General features: G+C 41.6%; 1 protein-coding gene across 1 annotated transcript in view; it reads left to right on the top strand.

The window, feature by feature from the left end:
- Positions 1-6899: 6899 nt before the first annotated feature.
- The window catches only part of ASXL3 (ASXL transcriptional regulator 3), a 154518-nt gene continuing 137493 nt past the window's right edge, over positions 6900-23924 (top strand). Inside the window, exon 1 of the mRNA XM_077810312.1 lies at positions 6900-6972. Within this exon, the coding sequence (XP_077666438.1) occupies positions 6919-6972 (54 nt within the window). The 5' untranslated portion in view covers positions 6900-6918. The remainder of the gene's footprint in view (positions 6973-23924) is intronic.

Below are 23924 nucleotides of genomic sequence, written 5' to 3'. Positions count from 1 at the left end.
AAACACCTACAAGATCTCTGTCAAGCTTTCTTACAACTACAATACCCACCTGCAGAAGTAAAGAAACAGATTGATAGAGCCAGAAGAGTTCCCAGAAGTTACCTACTACAGGACAGGCCTAACAAAGAAAATAACAGAACGCCACTAGCCGTCACCTTCAGCCCCCAACTAAAACCCCTCCAACACATTATTAAGGATCTACAACCTATCCTAAAGGATGACCCAACACTCTCACAAATCTTGGGAGACAGGCCAGTCCTTGCCTACAGACAGCCCCGCAACCTGAAGCAAATACTCACCAACAACCACATACCACACAACAGAACCACTAACCCAGGAACTTATCCTTGCAACAAAGCCCGTTGCCAACTGTGCCCACATATCTATTCAGGGGACACCATCACAGAGCCTAATAACATCAGCCACACTATCAGAGGCTCGTTCACCTGCACATCCATCAATGTGATATATGCCATCATGTGCCAGCAATGCCCCTCTGCCATTTACATTGGTCAAACTGGACAGTCTCTACGTAAAAGAATAAATGGACACAAATCAGATGTCAAGAATTATAACATTCATAAACCAGTCGGAGAACACTTCAATCTCTCTGGTCACGCAATCACAGACATGAAGGTCGCTATCTTAAAACAAAAAAACTTCAAATCCAGACTCCAGCGAGAAACTGCTGAATTGGAATTCATTTGCAAATTGGATACTATTAATTTAGGCTTAAATAGAGACTGGGAGTGGCTAAGTCATTATGCAAGGTAGCCTATTTCCCCTTGTTTTTTCCTACCCCCCCCCAGATGTTCTGGTTTAACTTGGATTTAAACTTTGAGAGTGGTCAGTTTGGATGAGCTATTACCAGCAGGAGAGTGAGTTTGTGTGTGTATGGGGGTGGGGGGTGAGAAAACCTGGATTTGTGCTGGAAATGGCCCACCTTGATTATCATGCACATTGTAGGGAGAGTGGTCACTTTGGATGAGCTATTACCAGCAGGATAGTGAGTTTGTGTGTGTGGTTTTTGGGAGGGGGGTGAGGGGATGAGAAAACCTGGATTTGTGCAGGAAATGGCCCAACTTGATTATCATGCACATTGTGTAGAGAGTTGTCACTTTGGATGGGCTATCACCAGCAGGAGAGTGAATTTGTGTGTGGGGGGGTGGAGGGTGAGAAAACCTGGATTTGTGCTGGAAATGGCCCAACTTGATGATCACTTTAGATAAGCTATTACCAGCAGGACAGTGGGGTGGGAGGAGGTATTGTTTCATATTCTCTGTGTGTATATAAAGTCTGCTGCAGTTTCCACGGTATGCATCCGATGAAGTGAGCTGTAGCTCACGAAAGCTCATGCTCAAATAAATTGGTTAGTCTCTAAGGTGCCACAAGTACTCCTTTTCTTTTTGCGAATACAGACTAACACGGCTGTTTCTCTGAAACCTGTCAGTAGATGGCGACACTCCTAAAAACACCCTGGGGCCCTGGCCAGCCTCAAGCCTAACCATTGGAGACACAGATCCAACCCCACCCATCCTGGTAAAGCTGACCAAAATGGGACCCGCAGACAACCGTGAGACGTTCCTTGTCACTTTGAAGCAGGTTGTTGTCAGCCTGATGGCCCAAAGAGATCTGGGCCACCCTATCGGCCCCTTACTTGACTGGCCACGTCTTGGAGTCTTGATGTGATGAGTGTCCTAGACTACACTCATGTCAAAGTGGCCATCTCAGACACCTTCAGCATCTCACCAGAAACCTAACAACACCAGTTCTGCCTTGAGAAATTTATCCCTGGTGCATGGCCATGGGTGGTTGCTCAGAGCTTGAAAGAACGCTGGTCGCAGTGGCTCCAGCCACAGGGATGTACTGGGATTCAGGTGGCAGAAAAGATCGTCATGGAATGATTCACCCAAATCCTTCCAGCAGGGGGATGCAAGTGGGTGGTGAATCATCAGCCAGAAGCAGAAGCAGAGGCAGTGTCATTGGCAGAGAACTACCTGATGTCCCTCAGGCTAGTGCCTGAAACACTAGAAGTTGGGCCTGTGTGCCCTGGCTCCCCGTGGAGCACTGATACCCGAACACCAACAAGGGTAATTAGGAGTGCTTGGTCACACAACTCTAGTGGGAGGGGGCACGAAGGCCAAGAAAAGAACCTGGAAATGCCCCCTCCCAACAATTATGGCCCTTCCTCGCCCAGGCAAGTGACCTTATCCAAAGGGATTCCATCCCTTGGGAGAACTTACCAAGAAACCAACTCCTCCCACCAGGAGATGTTTTGCTTTTGGCCAGCAAGGTCACTTCAGAAAGGACTCTTTATTCATGGACTATAATTACAGGTGGACCTGGACAGCCAATAAGAGGGCTCGAAAGAGCGGCCCTGGGAAGTTGTTGATCCCAGTACAGGTGAATGGAGTAGCTGTAGAAGGGCTGATAGACTCAGGCTGTAGTCTGGGAAACTTCACCCATGAGGAAGGTCCTTCTCCTAGGTCTTTGTCTTCCTTTGAGCCCCCTTCTGTCTGAGGCTCCCTCTCAGCTACTGAGGCCATTTCTTGATTTCCTGGATCTTCTGGCCCCAGCTCTGTTTTCTCCACAGAGGGGCTTTGCTGCTCTTTAACTGCTTCCTTGGAGAACCTCCAGTCACACTACCACAGGTAGGCCAGGTCTTTTGCCACTCCAGCCTGTACCATTTCCATGTATTCACAGGGACATATGGCCCCATCCACTGGAGAACTGAAGCAGAGTGACTTGCCAGAGGTCAGATCGGGAGTCTGTGGCAGAGGCAGAAACTGAATCCAGATTTTATGAGTCACAGATCAGTGCCTAAACTACAAGATTATTTTCCCTCTGTAGCTGATGGGATTTTACCTATGCTTATAAACGATTGAAACTGTTTTGCATTGTTAACTGTAATTCTTACTATCCAGCAAACACTTCGATCAGGTAAATTCTTGGTTATACCTTGTGGTTATATTAGCACAACTTTTCCCATTTATTCTGGAATCTGAAGCTCCTAGTTCACACTTCATCAAGGGTGAAATCATCTCCTGGGAAGACACGCTAAATAAGAACATGCCTTGATTTAATTTTGTTCACTAGATTACCATCCTAAATCCTGCAATACAATATCTCTGTTACTGTAATACACTCTATTTAGTTTTTGGATGAAGTTCCATTTGATATTTTATTAATTTCTTTCCTGTATTACTTTTACAAATATATTAACAGATACACATTTGAACAGATAAACAGCTGTAGAGTGATGTTGCTAGAAAAAGCTGGATAACACTGTTCACTATGGTCCAGATCCAACAAAAATTGTATATGGTCTTCCGAATCAGAAAATCTCAAAATACATTACATTGTTGGGTTTTTTCTTTTTATAATTAATATGGAGAGAGAGAGAGAATACAGTAGACACAACTGTAAGATATCAAAGAGTTCTGATGACATTGTCATGACCACAAGAGTGAAGCTTGAGTAATTTTTGATGTGAGAATGACAAGACATTTTAACTATATTATTCATTGTTTTAAATGAGATCATAAACTTTCATACCTCAGAAGCAGAGATGGACTCTGATAATACTCAGGGTTTTAAGTAGTTTGTTAAATTCTATGATGGTGAGTTTGACTATTTTTTTATTTCCATTTATTCTTATGTGCTGTATGATAGGGTACTAACCGGGGCCCTGTCCTGATTAGGTTACATAAGGAGTGATTTATTTTGTGATGTTTTCATCTTTGGGAGAGGTTTTGGTTAAAGGCTTATAGTTTTTGTTTTTGTGGTAGGATTTATTCCATAATATCTTCACTAGATCCCTGTGCCATTTACGTGGTGCCCAGGCCCTCCACTGACCCCTTGCTCAGGTTAGATCTGAGCAAATAAGCATGTGTGAGAGAACAGAAAAATGTGGGGAAAAAATCATTTTGTTTCAACTAGAAAATGATTTTATTTTTAGTTCACTGAACCCCCATCCCAAAATAAAGTAGCTGGTGTGAAATGAATCATTTAAAACATTTCAAAACAACATTTTCAAGGGAAATGGTTAGTTTTGAAGCAAAATGACAGTTCGAAAATGTCAGAATGAACTGTTTTGACTTCTTTAAAAAAAATCCTCATATTCTATTTGGCTGAAACTACTTGCCAAATTCGACCTGAATTTGTGAATAGATTTAGTTTACCTGAAATTGCATTTTTCAATTAATTTACTATTTGACCAAAAATGTTACCCAGTGCTACTCAGGGATGAATTTCCACATCAGGGAGGAGGCAGCTTATGTGGGGAACCTGTATTTTTAAGAGGCTGGTGTGATATAGTTCAGTCTCATGTTATGTAATAGAGAGGCAGCTCAAATAAATTGGTTAGTCTCTAAGGTGCCACAAGTACTCCTTTTCTTTTTGCGAAAACAGACTAACACGGCGGTTACTCTGAAACCAGTTGGAACTGAGGCATTGAATGAAGAAGATCTCTGCAAATTACCTTGTCTCAGAGATGGGACTTTCCATGTCAGCTACTGCTGCTGGAGGAGGAGGACGCACTTGCTATCTTGCTACTGGTGTAGGTGAGGAGTGCTCTGGAGCTCTCTCTCCAGTCTCTACCCATCACTCCCTTCCATCTACCTCCCCTCTAGAACTGCAGCAGTGTTGTTCATCAGCTGCCTTTCATTTCATGCAAATATATGTGGATGCACATGTTCCCTCCTCCGCTGTTCACCTCACCTTCTCTTACTCCGTCTACTCTCTCCCTGTCCAACGAATTACATCACTTTGCAAGAGTTTGCAAGTTCCAGCAGTCTGTGCATAGCGCGGAGAAAGGGTATGATGATAGCACCGCTAGCTCAGAGGAGTAATGGACTACGCTGAAGCACAAGATGAATGAACTATCAATCTGAAAACAAATGGGACATCTACTGTATTACTTTTAAGTTAGACACTAGACCAACACTAGAAATACTGCTAGTAACTCTCAAAGAAAAGCCACAGATAGTGAAGGTATATGGCTAAAACATGTGGTCTTCAGTGGTGAGTTTATTCCCACTAGAGGAGTATGTGAACTTCATGTATGGGTAAATAAGAAACTGGAAAAGATACAATCTGTAATAGTATTAGGGGAAAGAGTATCCATTACTGGGCTCAAGATGTGTCAAGCCTTGGCTAATTCTTATTAATTCCTTTAGGAGAATGTATACAAAGGGTGTGTTTAAGTTCATTTGCTTTTTAAGAAATATATCTAAAAACTGTAAGACAGTTAAAGTTGGAAAGTTATGAACATACAATAAAATGAATCTCATTAGAATGTTGTAGTTTGAAAAATAAAATTGAAAATCAGACAATTCAGAAATAAAATGTCCCAAACAATCCCTATACTGTACCTTACTATGACCTATACTGTCCACATAGCATCATTATGGGTATATGGTATCATAGCTACTTTTCAATTTTTAAATGACAAGGAAAAGTACTGTATTACACTGTAGGCTTATATATCCCTTCAGTCCTCTGTGTGGAATAAGCAACCCAGGAGAACACTTCCTACCATGAGTATTACTGGTTAGCATGAGTAATTCCAGGATTGAGTCCCCCTTATTCTGCAGATACTCAAACATTTGTTTAACCCTCGCCGCAAGTAGTTCCATTGTCTTCAAAGGGATTATTCACATACTTAGAATTAAGCATGTGTGGAAATCTTTGCAGGATAAGGGCTTTAGTTTACAGCCTGTTTTATTATGAGATACTTTGGGACTGTGTAGCTTAGATAGGTTAGGGTGGATATATGTCCTATATGTGGGTGGTAGAGTGAATAATAAATGTATAATGGTGTTGGTAGGCTATTGAGAGGATGGGGACAACATGTACGGAGTAAGGCATGAAAATATTGTGGTTTCAGTTATACTGGGAAGATTTATGCAAGGTAAGAGGTGAGATGTTATCGTCTCTGCCTTGTAAAGGGCAGGTGAATTGAACGACGGCATTTGACTGAGGAGGCGGTGGGACCGCTGATGGTTCATGCATTGGGAGACAGAACATAGGATGGCAGAATGGAGGTATGGTTCTCGTGCTGGAAGTGCAGCAGAGCTAGTGTGTGGCCGTAAGTGTGTCTCGGGGATCTACATGGGTGGGGGCTTTGGATGCAGATTTTTTTAACCTACACTGTCCTGATTCTTTAAGGTGTACACATGGCTTGGCAACAGCCTTAATAGGTTTGGTAGGATTTAAAAATAAACATTTTCTTTTATAATTGAAAGCTCAGCAAGCCAGCTCCAATAGGCATCCCCTTTAAATGACCACGTTGTTGCCATAGTGCCTAGCAGTCCCCACGCACACTGTAATAACCACAGCGCTGCCCCTCCCGAGACAGACGCGGGCACAGGGCTCTGGCTTTGCCGAGCGCTTTTGGCAACAGCGCGCAGCGGGTTCCGTCCACGCTGCCCAGGGGAGACGATTCTTCCCACGGCGCAATGCTCCAGCTCGCTCAGCGGGCGCCGGCTGGCTGCGCATTGCACCCTGGGACGTGTAGTCCCTGCTTAGTGCCCCCCCCCCTCCCCCGCCGTGTTGTTCAGGGGCAGCCGCCCTAAGAGCTCTCGCGAGGTTTTTGAATCGCTCTGGTCTCGCGCGCCGTTTCCTCGCGAGGGCGGCCGCCTTGGCTGGGATGCTTGGTGCGGTCGCCATTCCCCTGTGTGACGTCATAGTGCATTGTTGTGAGAGTAGCGGAGCATCCCTCAAGCTGTCAGCTGTGCTGCTGCTGCTGCGGGAGCCCGAGCCGGCCCAGCCCCCTTCTCCTCCCCCCGCCCCGGGGGCTCCGGAGCTCCGCGCCCGTGTAGCCTTGTCTGTGTGGAGCCCCTCCGGGCCCCCCCTCCCCCGCGCGTTCCAGTCCGCCCTCCCCCCGCCCCCCTAGAACCATCTCAATGAGATGCAAACATGAAAGACAAGAGGAAGAAGAAGGACCGCACCTGGGCCGAGGCTGCCCGCCTGGTAGGTGCTGCGTTCGCATGGTGCGGGCAGGCGAGCCCCCGGCGAGCGGATGGGGCGGCCAACCCCGTGCGGACCTCTGTTTTCCCCCTCCCCCCGGCTTTGTTGCAATCACTAGGGGATGTTGGAGTGAGCGTGCAGGGCTGGGTGAGCGAAGGGATTGACTCGCCGGGCAGTAGCGGGTGTGCGTGGCTGCCTCCCCCCTTACGTGGGTGTGTGAGGGGCTAAGGGGCTAGCCAGGGGAATCCCCCCCCTGCGTGTGAAGTTCCCTCATCCCCAGAGGGCGCCTCCTTTCCCTGCTGTGCGTGTCTGTGAAATTACTGAAGTAGCCCCTCTTGTAGTGTGTATATGTGGGAGAGACCTAGCTCTCCCTTTCCCCTGTAATGTCTGGGAATAGAGCTACGCCTTTCTTTAGGTGTGTCGAAAAATATCCACTCCGTGTGTGTGTGTGTGTAAGAGAGAGAGTGAAATTCCCTTCTCCCTATCCCGTGTATTTGTTTCAGATATCCCAGAAAAGTCCCTCCTCCCACCCCCTTAAAATATATGTAAGTGAAAGATCCAAGGATTTCCCATTACTCCATTAGTGTGTGTAGGAGAGAGAATTATCCAGGGATTCCTCTCCACCCATCTGTGTAGAGAAATAGCTTTCCTGAAGAGTGGGATTGATTGCCTGGGCTATTTGGCTCGAAAGACTTAATGCGTTCCCAGAGGGCTGGGGAATTATTTGTCTCCCTCTTTCTCCAGTATCTGTTTTATGTGACTTTGTTTTATTGTTTGCTAAGTGTATTAGGACACATCATTTACTTTGTGCTTCAGGACCCTTTTGTGTGAGTTTTCTCCATTCTAGGAATTTCACGAAGTGTGTGTGTACGATACAGCATGTGTGGTTGTACACTATAGTGCATATGCCTTCCCTGAAGATGGGGTTGTTTCAGCATCAGTTGGATGCAGTTATAGGAAGAGGACCGCTAGAAAGATCTGCTGCAGGTTATATTGGGTTTTTTTTGGGTATTCATATCAATTTCACATTTTACTGATTATTTCAACAATTAAATTAGTATCAAAAGAATGTGATCCCTTTCTTGTGGTGCTCGTGAGTGTCTGTTCTATTTATTTTTTTGTCTTAGGATGGCTGTGAAGCACAGTCCTTTTTGAAAGGATGTGTCTCGTGGGACCATGCAGCATAACATCGGAATTTCAGCCTTTCAGTGCTTCCACTGCATAATTTATATCAAAATAGGAGGCAGTCCTAACTATAGATGTCACTGCCAGTGCCTCATAGGAGTCTTGCATTGATTGAACATATAAGATTCATTGGACAAGTGGCAAAAATTTACTACAGTTACTTCAGCTTTAGCAAGGATGGTCTGATGTAGGCACTTTTAGAGTTGAAAAATATGCCTGTGTAAAACAGGAAATGTGCCAGGCCCAAGGTTCTTACTTTCTCGCTATTGTCTTTCCTTGACTCTGTGGATCCTGGTAAAGGAGTAAGTGTATTAAGAAGGCACTCTCTTCCTCAAACTAATGACCAGAATAGATGTTCCCAAACTCGTGGACTTCATAGCTCTTTATGGTGGTTTGTGGCTGGCTTCTGTTTTATTGTAAGCTGCTAAACTTCATTAAAAGACATTTAAAATACATGGAATTCTATCCTAATGTTAGTTTTGCATGTAAGCAATTGCTGTAGCTGCCACAGGGAATATAAGCCATCATGAATGGGAAGGGAGGTGGTCCATGCAAATGAGGAAAATGTCTGTTAAGGTGTAGTTGACTCTGTGGAAAAGTTCAATAGCTTCTAGAACATAGATTGAGCTGATATAAATAGGGAAGAGTTAAGACTCTCTGTTTGAGTCACATTATTTTTCTCACTCAGAACAGCCTTGATTGTAACAACCTACTAGGACTGGTGGTTGCTACATATGAAGAGTGGGTGATGAAGCACATTGCCTGTTGTACAAAATATTGTCCACCCTCCCAAAGTTACTAAGTTATCCAGAAGCTTGTCCGTAATCTGTTTCCGATATGACTAATCCATAGACTGCTTGCTTTGACCCTGGTTCTGCATCAGGATCTACTAGTGCAGGGATACATGCTAGCAGATCTTTATTGAGGCTAAATTTGTGAGTCCTTACAGTATTTTATGTAAAGGACCTGATGGTTCATTATCATTCCATTTTCTTGGAATACATCAATAATGTATTACTGCAAGGCTTGATTAAATCAATTTCATTCCAACGACAAGTAAAGAATGAAGTGATTGATACGTACTCACAAGTAATGACTCATGAGCTAGCTAGATCAATATCTATGTTATAAAATTGATTGGATAATGAATTTCTTTATTTTTAACAATAGGAAGGTCGGATTAATGTTATAAGTACTGGTACCCTTTTTTTATATTTCCTAGAAAAAGCCTACAAGTGTGTTAAGCTTGTAAAGAGAAGTACTCCCAAGTTATGAAATGACAAAGTTAAGATTGTAAAATAACCTTAACTCTGCTCCCTTTGTACTGTAATGCATACACATACACGTCTTTTAAATTACATGTTCATGCACTATTTTTCCATAGCACCTCTAGCTCACACAATAAAGAATGGGGACAGTGCTCAGTGAATGAAATAGCTGTTGAATTTTTCACTTTGTCCTCTTTGTTTCTCCAGTGTGTGGCCCCATGTACTGCACATTTTCCAAATTGTGGACTAACTAAAATGTTTTTTTTCTCTTATTTGCTTTTATTTGACACTCATCACTGTAGTACCTGAGAGCCTTGCAAATGTAAACTGATTTAGCCTTACAACATGCTTGTGAAGTTAAGTAGTAGTCTTCTTTTACCTATGCAGAGCTGAAGCACAGAGAGATTAAATGTGTTGTCCAAGGTTTCATAGGAAATCTCTGAAAGAGGCAGAAAAAGGATGCAGATTCCCTGCGTCGCAGTCTAGTTCCTTAGCCCTAAGCTATACACTAGTCATGGTAGAAGTGGATATAGTGGTGTCTGTAGCATCCCCACTTCAAACTCATATGCCCCATTCAACAATTACATAGAATAAAGCAGGGGTAATCTGGACCCTGCACCCATATCATTACACAGCCCTGTCTTATTCCTTGTTCAGCATGCACAATGAAAGAGGCAGCAGTTCTGAAGAAAAAATAGTAAATTTATTTTATAATAAAGCTGTATTGTAATGCATATGCCCAAGCGATCAGGCTGAAGGTTGATAGGCAACCTTACATTTATCATTTCTTGATACTTGAATAAATCGTCTTTGTAATCTTAACATTCTTGTAATGTTTTTTGTATAGAGTCTTAATGTAAGAAGAAACTAACAAAATGCTATTATATTCATCTGTTTATTATACCACATTAAAATGTTTTATACTGTGCAATCAATAAGGCAGGAATCCTGGAGACATTAATTGACCTGTATTTTGTGGATGATGTCAGGATTCCTTTGACTTTTAACTTCTTTCCATATGTAGCACCCTTTCTCTTTCCTCACTAACCTCCACTAATCATAGAGAAAAACATATCACTTTTTTTAATGGGGGAGGGAGGAGAGAGGAGGAGAGTAGCCTTCTCTTCCCCCCGTCCTTAGTCTACTACAATTGAACTATGTTGGCTCATATATTCTTTAAACTTAGTTGTTTGTTTGCTCAGAGAGAGCGAACCTGCCAAATTTCAGGAAAAAGCTTAAAAAGACTGAAAAAGTTAAAGCAACTGAAAATGACTCCATTGACTGGAAAAGCTTGTGCCTCCTCAGTTCTAAGTGTTCTTAAGACCAAAATTATAAGCCTAATTTTGGCAATTAATTGATCTTCGACTACTAGCGGTAGATATGCCCAATGGCCTGTGACGGGATGTTAGATGGGGTGGGATCTGAGTTACTACAGAGAATTCTTTCCTGGGTGTCTGGCTGGTGAGTCTTGCCCACATGCTCAGGGTTTAGCTGATCGCCATATTTGGGCTCGGGAAGGAATTTTCCCCCAGGGCAGATTGGCAGAGGCCTTGGGGATTTTTCGCCTTCCTCTGCAGCGTGGGACACGGGTCACTTGCTGAAGGATTCTCTGTACCTTGAAGTCTTGAAACCACGATTTGAGGACTTCAGTAGCTCAGACATAAGTTAGGGGTTTGTTACAGGAGTTGGTGGGTGAGATTCTGTGGCCTGCATTGTGCAGGAGGTCAAGACTAGAGGATCTTGTAGATCATAATGGTCCCTTCTGACCTTAAAGTCTATGATTCTATTAAAGTCAAGTCCTGAAATATTATTAACTTCTGTCCTATACTAATTTGGTGCCTTGAGTTTGATTTTCCAAGTTCATTGGTTGCACAAGACATACACAGTCAGATGCATCATAAAAGAATTGTTTGTAGACCAGCTGTTTATATTTTTAGTAGATGTAATAAGCCAGTAGTTCTGGTAACTTTTGTCTGTGTGTAGTTTCACATTCTAAGTTCATCAGTCACATTAAAATTGAGGAAGACACTAAAATAATTAAAAAGAAAAGGAGTACTTGTGGCACCTTAGAGACTAACAAATTTATTTGAGCATAAGCTTTCGTGAGCTCATTTCATCGGATGCATGCAGTGAAAAATACAGTAGGGGGATTTTATATACACAGAGAACATGAAACAATGGGTGTTACCATACACACTGTAACAAGAGTGATCAGGTAAGGTCAGCTATTACCAGCAGAAAAGAAGAAAAAAAATGGTGTCCCCTGAATAGATATGTGGACACCGTCATAGGGCCTAATCACATCAGCCACACTATCAGAGGCTCGTTCACCTGCACATCTACCAATGTGCTGTATGCCATCATGTGCCAGCAATGGCCCTTTGCAATGTACATTGGCCAAACAGAACAGTCTTTATGTAAAAGAATAAATGGACGCAAATCAGACGTCAAGAATTATAACATTCAAAAACCAGTCAGAGAACACTTCAATCTCTTTGGTCACTCGATTACAGACCTAAAAATGGCAATAATACAACAAAAAATACTTCAAAAACAGACTCCAACAAGAGACTGCTGAATTGGAATTAATTTACAAACTGGACGCCATTAAATTAGGCTTGAGTAAAGACTGGGAGTAGATGTGTCAGTACACAAAGTAAATCTATTTCCCAATGTTTATTTCCCCCCCTACTGTTCCTCACATGTTCTTGTCAACAGCTGGAAATGGCCCACCTTGATTATCACTACAAAAGTTAGTTTTTTTTCCCCCCTCTCCTGCTGGTAATAGCTTACCTTACCTGATCACTCTTGTTACAGTGTGTATGGTAACACCCATTGTTTCATGTTCTCTCTGTATATAAAATCCCTCTACTGTATGTTCCACTGAATGCATCCGATGAAGTGAGCTGTAGCTCACAAAAGCTTATATTCAAATGAATGTGTTAGTCTGTATCTGCAAAAAGAAAAGGAGTACTTGTGGCACCTTAGAGACTAACATGGCTGCTACTCTGAAACCTAAAATAATTAAATGAATGTAGATTTACAAATACATAGATGTTGGGAATGAATGGATCGCTTGGAAAATTTCAACACAAATTTGAAGTTAAATTGAAGAGGTTTGTTCTTTTGAGGTTCAGTCCTTCAATGGTATGGATTGGAGTTGTCATAGAACCACACTCAGCCATTAGTTATGGCTGCCAGGCATACTGCTTTACGTATGACCCAGGTAGGTAAAATAGGCTTGAAGGGAGCAGATGCTTTAGGCTGGTCACCAGTGTGACCAGTATATTTTATGAAGCATTGAGCATCTACCTATGAAGGATGGTTTTTTTATCGGAACCGTTTGAAAGTATTTATTTATGTGAAGAACTTGCTCTCATCACTATCCTTTTCTCTTTATTCTAAGTGCAGCTCTAAAGCACACTTAAACTATAACTTCCACTTGATGGTGGGAGTAGCTGAAAATTCAGAAACTGGCTGATTTTCACGTCACTTAAGTTCACTAGATTACTGCCTGCATGTCTGTTTTTCCTCCTCCAAGACCTGTTCATAATTAAATGGATGTAGAGATTTTCGCACATTGCTTAGCACTGTGCATGTTTTGCTGCACTATGCAGAATCTTCTTGGTACAGGGGATGAGTGAACCGGGGTGTTCTAATGCTTTGGTTCTGAGTATTTCTTTTTGTAGCTTCCTGGCACTACAGGTCTTAGTTAAGGATAAAGTGTTGTTTCTGCATAATAGTTTTTTTTTTTTTAAAGTCTTTTAATTTCAAGTAGCAAGTTTTTATGTCAATTAAAGAAATTGCTGCTTTAGAAAGTAACCACTTTGGAGATGTGGTTGTTAGCCTGCATGTTACCGTTTAATGTGGCTGTCTGTCCAAATATGGTTACAGGTCACTTGTCCTCTGTTCTATTGAGCTAGTGTAGTTGAAGTAGCTCATTCAGTTGTATGGAATTATATTGCAGTATGTCTTTATATTTGAAGCCCACAAATGAGACCAAAAATCAAATTGTAACATGTATAGCTAGAGCTTTGTAATACCTTTTGACTTTTGTCTCCAGTCTTCACTCTTGTTACTATAAATACAGTTTAAAACATTATGAAAGGAACTTCATGCATTTTTAAAAATGGGGATTTGACATGACTTTGTTTTACTACACTAAGGGCTTCTTTGTTGTTGGCTTAACAGAGACCTACTACTATTTCCATATTTCTTCTATGTTAATTCTTTTTTAGACATGCAGAAATATTGCTGCTTTGGGAGGTTTTGATGGCCTTTCTCTTTGATCCACAATCAATGTTGCTTTGAAGATCTGTGGGGGTTTTTAATGTTGTTTATTTGCCCTAGAGCTTCCTCAGGTTTTTTTTTTTTTTTAAATTCAAAGCAATTGCTGCACTTGTTAGGTAGCACAACTCCTCCATCTATTTCTTTACCTTCTGTGGTTGCATGTACATGCCAGCACCACTTTTTGTTAGTATTGAGTATTCTAGAGATTAGTAGATTTAAAAATAAAAGATTTTAAAAGGTGAACTGCAAATAAAGTGTAAACTTAATTTACTTTACCAATATGTGGACGGTGACCCTATTAATTAGAATGAGAGACATTAATCTTAATATAAACAACTAAACCTTACCTTTTTCTCTGAGATGTTCTGAAGGCATGTCTGTCTTGATCAACTGTGGTGCCTCAGGTACCAATGAGGTACTCTGGGGCCTGGAGCCAGACCTCTGAATATAGATATTGAAGAAAAGAGGAATATGTTATACGATTTTAAAGAAACTTGGAAAACTACACAACACCGTTGGAAGAGCCCTCAGCTCCCTATAGCTGTGTTCAGTGCTCCAGAAAGCTTCCTTAGTAGTTGTGATATCACAGCAAGGGGACCCAATGGAGTATTGCAGAGAATCAGGAGCCAGATGTCTGTGAATTCCCAAGACCTGAAATAAAAACAGAAAAGGGCAAATTTGGATTGTTCATGGGGCCCAATCCTGCAAGATGCTGAGTGTCTTCATTCTCGTTTTTTGTGATTTGGAGTGGAGCCTGCTCAGCATCTCCCAGGAGGTCCTCTGCACATAGTCTGATCTGGCTATCTTTGCCTTTTCAATGAGGGCATTCAATATGTACTGCTGAAGTCAATGGAATTTACCTTTTATGTTTGCAGGCCACCTTTAGATAACACTCACGCACTAAACTATCTCCTGTTACATGTAGCATCTCATTTCCTCTTCCAGTTTTCTGACTCAGAATCTAGTAATGTCATCTCGCAATATGTAAGGATAAACATATTTTTATAAGCAGTTGTCTACTTCCCCCATCCCAGGTGTTGTATTCTGAGAATTTTTTGTGTTCAAGGCAACAAGAACATAATTTTTTTTATTTTATCTGTGTTGTGTGATTCCCTAAAGGCCCCAATCAGGATCGGGGCTGCATTGTTCTAAATGAAGACGTGATCCCTGACCCGAAAATGGTAAAAACCTAAATTGAAACAAGGCACAAGTGAGTGTTTATAAAACAATCAATCAATGAGGGAAGGAGGACGAAGTAACATTGGCTAACTGGACAGCTTGATGATTCTGAATCATTTGGATATTTTTAGTAAACAAGCTAATAGCTATCCATGATGTAAGTGGTCAATAGCAAAAGAGGGTTTTGAGATAGATGTTGTAGAGCTGTTTTAGTTAGTTCTGGGAAGGCTTTCCATGCACAAAGGGTAGTGTGTAAGAAAGCGGAAACGTGGAAGAAGTGAACAAATGGATGGGTGGGCGGACTGGCATAACTGGTGAAATAGAAGGGCAGGATACAGTGTAAGTAATGAGGAACAAACAATAGGTAGAGAAGGATAGAGTGAAGGGCATGAGGATTAAATCAAGGTATAAATGTAAAGCAGTTGAAAATAAGCCAGAGGGCAGATTTAAAAAAGGGTGCGATATAGAGCAATGGGTTAGAAGATTTTAGTGGCTATGTTTTGTGTGGATTGGAAGGTGATGAGCACATGTCTGAGCCACTATGTTTATCATTTGATGAGCTGATTTGATTTTTTTTTTTTTAAATTTCAGACTGCGCTCTTCTCTTGGCTTTAGTTGGATCTCAAAAAATAGATCTTCTTAATTGTTTCTCTTCAGGCATCTGTTACAGTTAGTGTATTTTGGGGTTACTGTCTAATGATAGAGTAGATGTGTTTGAAAAAGAACAAAGATCCTGTCCACCCCTTCATGAGGTTCTCTGCCCTGCATAGGTGCACCTTCTGTCTAATATATCACCATAAAGATTCTTTATATTACTAACATTTTAAGTGATTAAAATTTGGATTGTATTTAAAAATATATTTCACCATCTATGCAGTTTTTTGTTTTTATTTTGGTTAGTTTGGGCAATGAAAATAAACTGGTTAATTTCACTGTAGTTAGCATGCACTAGCAGAGCACTGCAAAGTCTGAGTTGCAAGCCCTTCAGGCCAGTGTTTAAATCTGAAAACAAAACAAAAAATCCCTACTGTCTAAACTTTGGGCCTCATCTGTGTAACCCTTCTGCCTGTCAGAGTTGGCAGCAACAAGGGCTGGGTTCAGTATCTAGGGGTTCCATTCCAATAACACAATGCAAAACCGGCTTGAGCCCCCACCCAGTGACCTGGGACAATTACATACCACCCCCGTGTGCTCCTCTAAGAGGCAATACTTTCCCTCTCACAAGCACAGAGTCTGAGTGTAGCAAAAGCTTTTTAATAAAGGAGGGAAACAATGTGGCATTATGTTGAAGAAACACCACAAACAGGATTCATAACACCAACCATGAGCAAAAGACCCACCCCCCAAGTAAGTCTGGCAGTGTCCTTTTCCCCGCAGGATCTTAAGTCTAGCAACCCAATAGTCACCCAAAGTCCCAGAAGTCCACCAACCCAAAAAGTTCAAAAGTTCATCTGCAGAGTTTACCTCCCAGCCTGGGTGGAAAAAGGGGGGAGGTATGGGGGTCCTTACGTGCTCTGCTCCTTGTGTTGACGGCCGGTTGCTCTGCCTCTCTGCGTGCGAGCCGCTCCGCTCAACCGGCCATCCTGTAAGCCACTCTGCTCCGCCAGCCGTCCCATTCCTCTCCAGCAGACCTCCTGCTAGCTGCTCGCCAGTATATCTTGAGGCCCCCCCATAACTTAAAAGCACTCAGTAATTTCAGCTCAAAGTAGGGGAGCCTCATTGCTGGTGCACCCTTGGGCCACAGCGAATTCAGCTCAGCAGCCTGTAACCAGACTACTAATGGAATCAAAATTAGCTCTGATATTATACATTGGAGAGAGGAGGGGAGTGAAATTGGTGTTTAGGGTCCTCAGAAGGGACCCACACCACCAGGTATAAATGCCTGTCCCCAGCTTTTCTCAATTCAGTGGGTTTTGGCACCCATGTCTCTTGCCTAGCGAGTGTTACTTAGTTGAGAACGAGTCCCTCCATCATAAAATGCCAAGTACGGTTCTACTGTCCTTGATTCACATAACCAGGACAGCAACGCTTTATAACTCCTGCCCCAATAACAGAGAGACTGTGGATCCCACAGCAGCCAAAGTGACTATTTGGGCAAGCAGCCCATCATGCTAGGCAGGGTGGGTGTGCCCATGCAAATGAGTGCCCATCCAAACAAGATCAGCCCCTGAAATCCTTTTCCACAGCTCACCACCAGATGTCAAGGTAGAGCTCATTCTGACTCTGCTTACACCCACATAAGTGTCCCTGTAACAGAAAGTAAAGTTTGATGCCTGATGTGTGCATAGGGAAGTGCTCCTGAAAGTCACAGATGCAGAGAGAACTATCAGTTTAAATTTAAAAGAACACTGCACCTATCTGCTCTTCTCAGCATTCTTAAAACTTGCATGTTAAGAAACCCCTTATGTATTGCTTGAAGTGCCATTAAAGGCTGAAGTTACTTAGATATTGAAGTAAGTGTGTGTGTGTTTGAGAGAGAGAGAGAGAGAGAGATGTGAGAAGTTTAGAAAACTACTGTAAGTACTAATGTTCCAAAAACCTGCATTCAGACATATATTACTACAGAACTTGTTTATGTGGTAGGCATATTATAAAACCCTTTTAAAGTTTTCTGTATCCTTGTATTTTGCCACATACCTATCTCTTGGACTTTAAAATGCAAACTTGCATGCATCTTCTGTGTGGGAGCTGCAATGCTGGCACAGGGTCAGGGAAAAGTGGCAGAGAGGAGTTGGAGAACTGCAGTGGGGGAAAAGATGCAGAGGTGCACACACACACTGTGAAGTGGAACAAAAAAAAACCCAATATCCCCGGAGGAAACCAAAATTCCATGATAGAGAAGGAGAGAAATGGAAAGAGAGAGAAATTAATTTTCTTAATTTTGGAAAAACACTTCATTGGACTGTCAGCTAGTTATTTAAGTGAAGTGGTAACACAATAATCTCAAATAAGACTTCCCTGCAAAATATTTGTTTTCTTGAGATTTTTGGTATTATGAAGTATGGAGATTAAAACAACAAACCAAAGAATCCTGACCTCTGTAGAAATTATTGTGACACTCTGTATCTCAGGGGAACACCCTGCATCCCCATGTTCATCCTTATAATGTGATTGTGTAGTATCCAGTGCAAAGTTTGTCATGTCGGGTGTCTTTGGAAGGCTCATGATGCACTGAGCATTGTTGTTATAGTAATGTTATAGGTTGTAATTTCATGTATATATAGTTATCAAGCTAAAAATGTGTCCTCATGTCTTAAAACAAGCCCCGGCAAAAACTCTCCAAAAGCAGAGGGGCAGTTCACACCTCATATATGGAACAAACCCAGCCCAGCCTCGCAGGAACAAAGGATGCTGGCCTAGGCAGCAACAAAGAATCTGTTGGACTCTTGAGTGAGTCACCCCCCTTCCCTTGGTCAGTTTGGTACTATGATGAGGTAATGCACACTTGACTCTGAAGGGTGGGCCGGGGGCAAAGCCAAGAGGGAAGAAAGGACGTGATAAAAGGGAGAGACATTTGCCATGCTCTCCCTCTCTTCCACCTCCATCTACAGATACCATCACCAATCAACTGAAGCGCTGATCAAAGGGGAGAGCCTTGCTGAGGGGCAACCAGCCAGCCTGTGGTGAGAAGCATCTAAGTTTGTAAGGGCACTGGAAGTGTAAAGATCAGCTGACAATGCGTTTTGCTTTTATTTCATTTCACCAGATCTGACCTGTTGGGCTTTGACTTACAATCACTTAAAATCAATCTTTTGTAGTTAATAAATTAGTTTGTTCTACCTGAAGCAGTGCATTTGGTTTGAAGTGTGTCAGAGACTCCTGGTACATATGACAAGCCTGGTACATATCCATTTCTTTGTTAAATTGACTAACTCATATAGGCTTGCAGCGTCCAGCGGGCATAACTGGGCACTGCAAGACAGAGGTTCCTGGAGTTGTGTCTGGGACCGGAGATATTTGCTAGTGTCTTTCGGTTGCACAATCCATGCGGCGGCTGGCCAAAAGTGCTCACTCACATAGCTGGGAGCAGCTTACATGCTAAAGGCTGTGCATGAACAGCCCGGGAGTGGGGGCTCTCACAGCAGAGCAAGGTAAGGCTGGCTCGCAGAGTCGAGGATTGGAGTGATCTAGCAGATCACTGGTCCAGATAACATCAGGGGAACGTGTCAACTATAATTAGAACCTTTGTCTGGGAAATGAACTACTGTGTTTCTTATTACATCACATTCCAACTAATTTTAGGATAATTTGCCTTATCATCCATTTCAACCAAGAGAATATTGCAAAGGTAAAAAACAACAACCTTTAGAAATAAATGAAAAGACTCTCTTGTCTTCTGAAATATTTTCCTCTCCTTTGAGTGATAGGCAATCCTTTCTCCTAATGGAATTTTCAGAGTTGGTGCCACCTGATCTTGTCCAGATTGCTTCTAGAAAAACAATGCTTATATATGTACCTGTCTTGAAATCACTTTGTAAAAAAGAAAAGGAGTACTTGTGGCACCTTAGAGACTAACCAATTGGTGCCACAAGTACTCCTTTTCTTTTTGCGAATACAGACTAACACGGCTGTTACTCTGAAATTTGTAAAAAAGCCTTCTTCCATACTTTTTGAGGATGAGACTACAGCTGTTTTTTGTTTAGTAACCAGAAATACTGATGTATTTTCTTATCATTGAAGAATATAACATCTAAATGTTCCTCAAATAGATTTGTATTTATGGGTCACAATATCTGGAACAGTTTAAGGCAAAATGCACCTTTGAGTATAAGCCAAAAGGCGCATCCAGGCACTGCATTATATTGCCTTATAGGCACAAGATGAACTGGATAGCTACACTGGAGGCCCATGCTGAGGCATCATAATCTTTGTGTAAAGTGACCTTTCGTCTTTCTGCTAATAGGATTTTTTAGGGAAACGTGGTTTTCTAAGACCACAGTCACTGGAACTGGTTCCCAAGACTGCAGGCTGTTGGGGAGTCTGTGTAACTTGCATGGGGATTTTGGTAATGAATGTTTTGAATCTATAGTTCTGATGTGTGTGAATTCTTTTCAGAGCTTTTGTGAATAGGCAAGGGCCTTTTCTTTTAGGATACCAATTTTACAATAATGTTCCATATCCTTGAAATAAAAATTTTCCGAGACTGCTCCATTGAGCAAGAGAGTTCATTCTATGCTAGAGCACCGATAGAGTTAAAGGATAAAAGACAATTACATTTTTTCCTGTGGGCTGCAGGTGATTTTAAATCATAATCCTTCCCATGCTGTCATATGTCGCTTAGGGCCTGAGCAAGGCTCCTCTATCCCTGTCTGTGCTTAGCCACTCTCTGTCTGTTCTCTATGTTGTTAAGTCCTATAGATTTCCTGCTCTGAGTAGTATTGGACGGAGGTATTCTTTCATTTGGCCCCTTTTGCATGTTCTTTCAGCTGCCCAGTGGCATGTTTGCCATGGCAGATACTCTGGCTTCATTCTTAACACATGTCCTATATATTTCCATCCTTTTTTTCTGGGTAACTTTAGAGATAAGGAGGTGTCGAACTCAGAGAAATCTTGGCATATGTTATTTCATTTACTCTCTTGTATTTTTCTAAGGTATTTGCTTTCGAAGACCTTGAGACATCTGTCTCTATCTTTGGTGACTTTCCAGCTTTCACATCCATATGTTAAGATGGAAATAACATTTGAATTGAAGATTCATATTTTGGTCAATAACTTAAAATCTATAACTTATCAGATCTTGTTGAAACTGGTCAATGCAGTTGCTATTTTGCCAGTTGGTGATATTATTCCCTTCTGGATATCCCCATAGGCTTTCAGGTTACTGAACTGATTCACTTGTTTAACCCCCAACTTGTAGAACCAGTGGACTGTTTTTAATCTGAACCTTCCCTTTGACCTATATGGCTTCGATGGCCCTACCAGGAGTAACTCCTCCTGGCAAAACTCTCAGGGTCTTCAAAACACTCAAGTCTTCCCACCATGTCACGGTGTAGTATACAGGGAAGGATATGTTATTGAATCCACGAAAGAAATTGATTTGATTTACTGGGGCTACGAAAAAATAAAAATTCATGCTGAGCATTCAGAAAAGTCCTACTTAAAATGTGAATGTGGCTTAAACTGGAATTTAATTTCTTTCTTAAAGACTAGTGCTATGCTGAGACTAGGAGCTGCGAATGTTTACCCCTGTGGTTCCAAAAAAGGGCTTACTTTAGGCTAGAACTCCCCTCATCAAAGTCAGGTGTATAGTTCAAGTAGGGCAGAATGAATCTGCCATTGAATAAATCATACGTTAATTACCTAATGGGCGTGTTTTGCCCTTTCCTAGTTTGCTTTTCCTTGATGCTTTTACCTGCCAGAAAATAAAAAAGTGCCATTGCTGTTCAGAGTAGAATGAAGATAGGACAGTGAGATGGGGCAGTAAACTAAGAGAGGCCCAAAATAAAGCTTATCTCTTGGTTGAGCAGGAAACCCAGTTGTGTGAAAATGATGTACCTATATCTTTCCTGGCCGAAAAAGAAAATCCTACATACCCCTTCCTCTACAAATTAAAATATCTACCTTGTTTGTGATTCATAGGACACAGCTGAAATAGTTTTGTGGCATGCAGGCTGATTTACTGCATCTCAGATTTCCCATTAGTATGTGCCGAGTTCTTGTTTGATCTGATTTTGGAGTTCAAGCAGGCTTATGGCCCATGTAAAGAGTAATCCTTCCAGGCTGAGTCTGGAGCTCATGGCTGCCGACAACTAGTGACCTATCCTGAGTGCCTTCAGGTTTTACTCAGATAGGTAGGCAAAATCTGCATCTTAATTTTGGGCTTAGGGTTACAAACTGTTGGTATGAAGATCACATCTTTATCTCTGTTTCACTATCACCTCTGTAATTTTGAAGTCAGAATTCATCTTTGTTCCTTTTGGGCATTAGGCCGTATTTAATTGGTCTGGCTATGAAGATTGATAGCTTCTATTGAGTTTAAATCTCTAAGGGAAACTTCTGTTCAGCTGGTAGACCACTCTGTTGATTTTCCTTTGTTGACTATGTCAATACAGTGTCTCTCAACCATACTGTCATGGTACATCCTCCTCACAGTAATGTTGCCTTGTTGTATGGCTGATCTGTGTAAGTTACTAATCACATCAAAGAATTTTTGAAAACCTTGGGCTTCCTGAAGCCTTTATCGAGGGTAGTGTGGATAAAGATATGCTCCCTGTGGAAAACTGGTAATGCTTATCATTTTATGTATTCCAAAGGCAAAAAAATTACTTCCTAGAATTATCTTTTGAGTCACAGATTAAATTATAGGTATGGTCTAGCAGTAACCAGAGAAGAATTTCTCCAAAAGAGCCAAGGCAATTCACCCCCATTAAAAAAAATCTGCTCCCCTTCATTGAACCTTGTGATTACCATGCATTCCAAGCACTGACAACTCACCACAATTGTAATCAAAAGCATTTTCTGCCTTGAGGAAGAGTGGGAATGTGAAAATACGATACTGTTTGTGTGTATTATAAACAACAACAACCCCAGAACAAACAAACAAAAACAGAACAACTGCTAGTATAAGGTGCTATGAAAGGTAGTTTTTTTTTTTTGTTATTGCCAGAAGTTTGGGTTGGTCTGATTAGGGTTGCTAACCCTCCAGGGTTGTCCTGGAGTCTCCAGGAATTAAAGATTAATCTTTAATTAAAGATTGTCATGTGATGAAACCACCAGGAATCCCTCCACCTAAAATTGGCAACCCTAGGTTAGATTGTTCTCAAATAGAAAAGCTATAAGTTATCATGCAGGTCTTCCCAACAGAAGCTTTAGGACATCTCCCTGTTATATACACACACCATCATGTATTCTATCTGATCTGTCGGTACCTTGCCAAACTCTTGTTCGTAATGGGTTTGAAACAATACGTTAATTGCCAAACTTTATACAAACTATACAAACATCACTAGGTTCCACCCAAATAGAGCCCATTTCTGTTACTGCTAATGTACTTTAAAGACAGGTGGGGGAAGACAGGAAGATTAGAATTAAAAATGAACAAGATATGTGACAAACAAAATATGCATGGTTTGGTGTGGTACAAAGTACTGATTCTCCCTTGTTTGAGAACCTTGCATGAGTAACTGGCAGCTGTACCATCTGCGAGTAAGGTGGTTCTTCCCCAACTCATGGCAATTAAAGCTCCATAGCATCCCACACTGTCATGAATTTTATTTTATATACAGCTGGTATTGATGACTAATCTCTTAAAACTTTAATCATCTCATGAGGAGAGGTGGAATAATTCACAGTAGCCCTTCCTTTCCTCACCCATGAAGATAAATGTCATAAAATGATGGCTGATCTTTGTTATGACACTAACCATTTTATATTTAACAAAGATAGCAAAATCCTACTGGCAGCTAACAAAAGAATTCTCTCTATATATGTGGCGCGAGAAGGCTATATTTCTCTAATTCAAAAATGTGACTTTCCTCTCTACTTTTGGAGCATTTGAAGTACTAGAATTTGATTGTGCCAGTGAATTGACTACATACCCAGGGATATGTCACAATTCAAATTGATTTCAGATCAGTTTTGAACATTCTGTAAGCTTGAAAACCCCCAAAGTCCCTTTCATTTGTAATACTAGCTCCCTTGAAAATTGAATAATTCCCCCCTGAATAAAACAAGATGAGGGCTTTCATTTCACTTTTCTTTGGAGGGATTCCGCCCCCCCCCCCCCCCCCCGGCACACACACTTTGGTCATCCTTATAAGGATAAAACCTACCAACAAAGGTTCATTCTCTACATCAGTAACAACACAGTTCGGCTCTCCTTCTTTTCATGTTAGCCAACAGGCAGCAGTACAGGGAACTGTGCTGTGTAGCTGGCGGTGGGAAATGAAGAGAGAAAATACTGGGTCTTGCAAGGATAAGGAATCTCTTTACAAAGACTGAGATAGTATGTAAGTAAACTTTTCATCCAAACATCAAAATGCTGTACAATGAGGATAAATATTATATCTGTTTTACAGATGGGAGAACTGAGTC

The sequence above is a fragment of the Eretmochelys imbricata genome, chromosome 2, assembly GCF_965152235.1.
Source record: "Eretmochelys imbricata isolate rEreImb1 chromosome 2, rEreImb1.hap1, whole genome shotgun sequence".
Classification (NCBI taxonomy): Eukaryota; Metazoa; Chordata; order Testudines; family Cheloniidae; genus Eretmochelys; species Eretmochelys imbricata.
The sequence above is the reverse complement of the archived record's forward strand: the minus strand, read 5'-3'. Positions and strand labels throughout refer to the sequence as shown.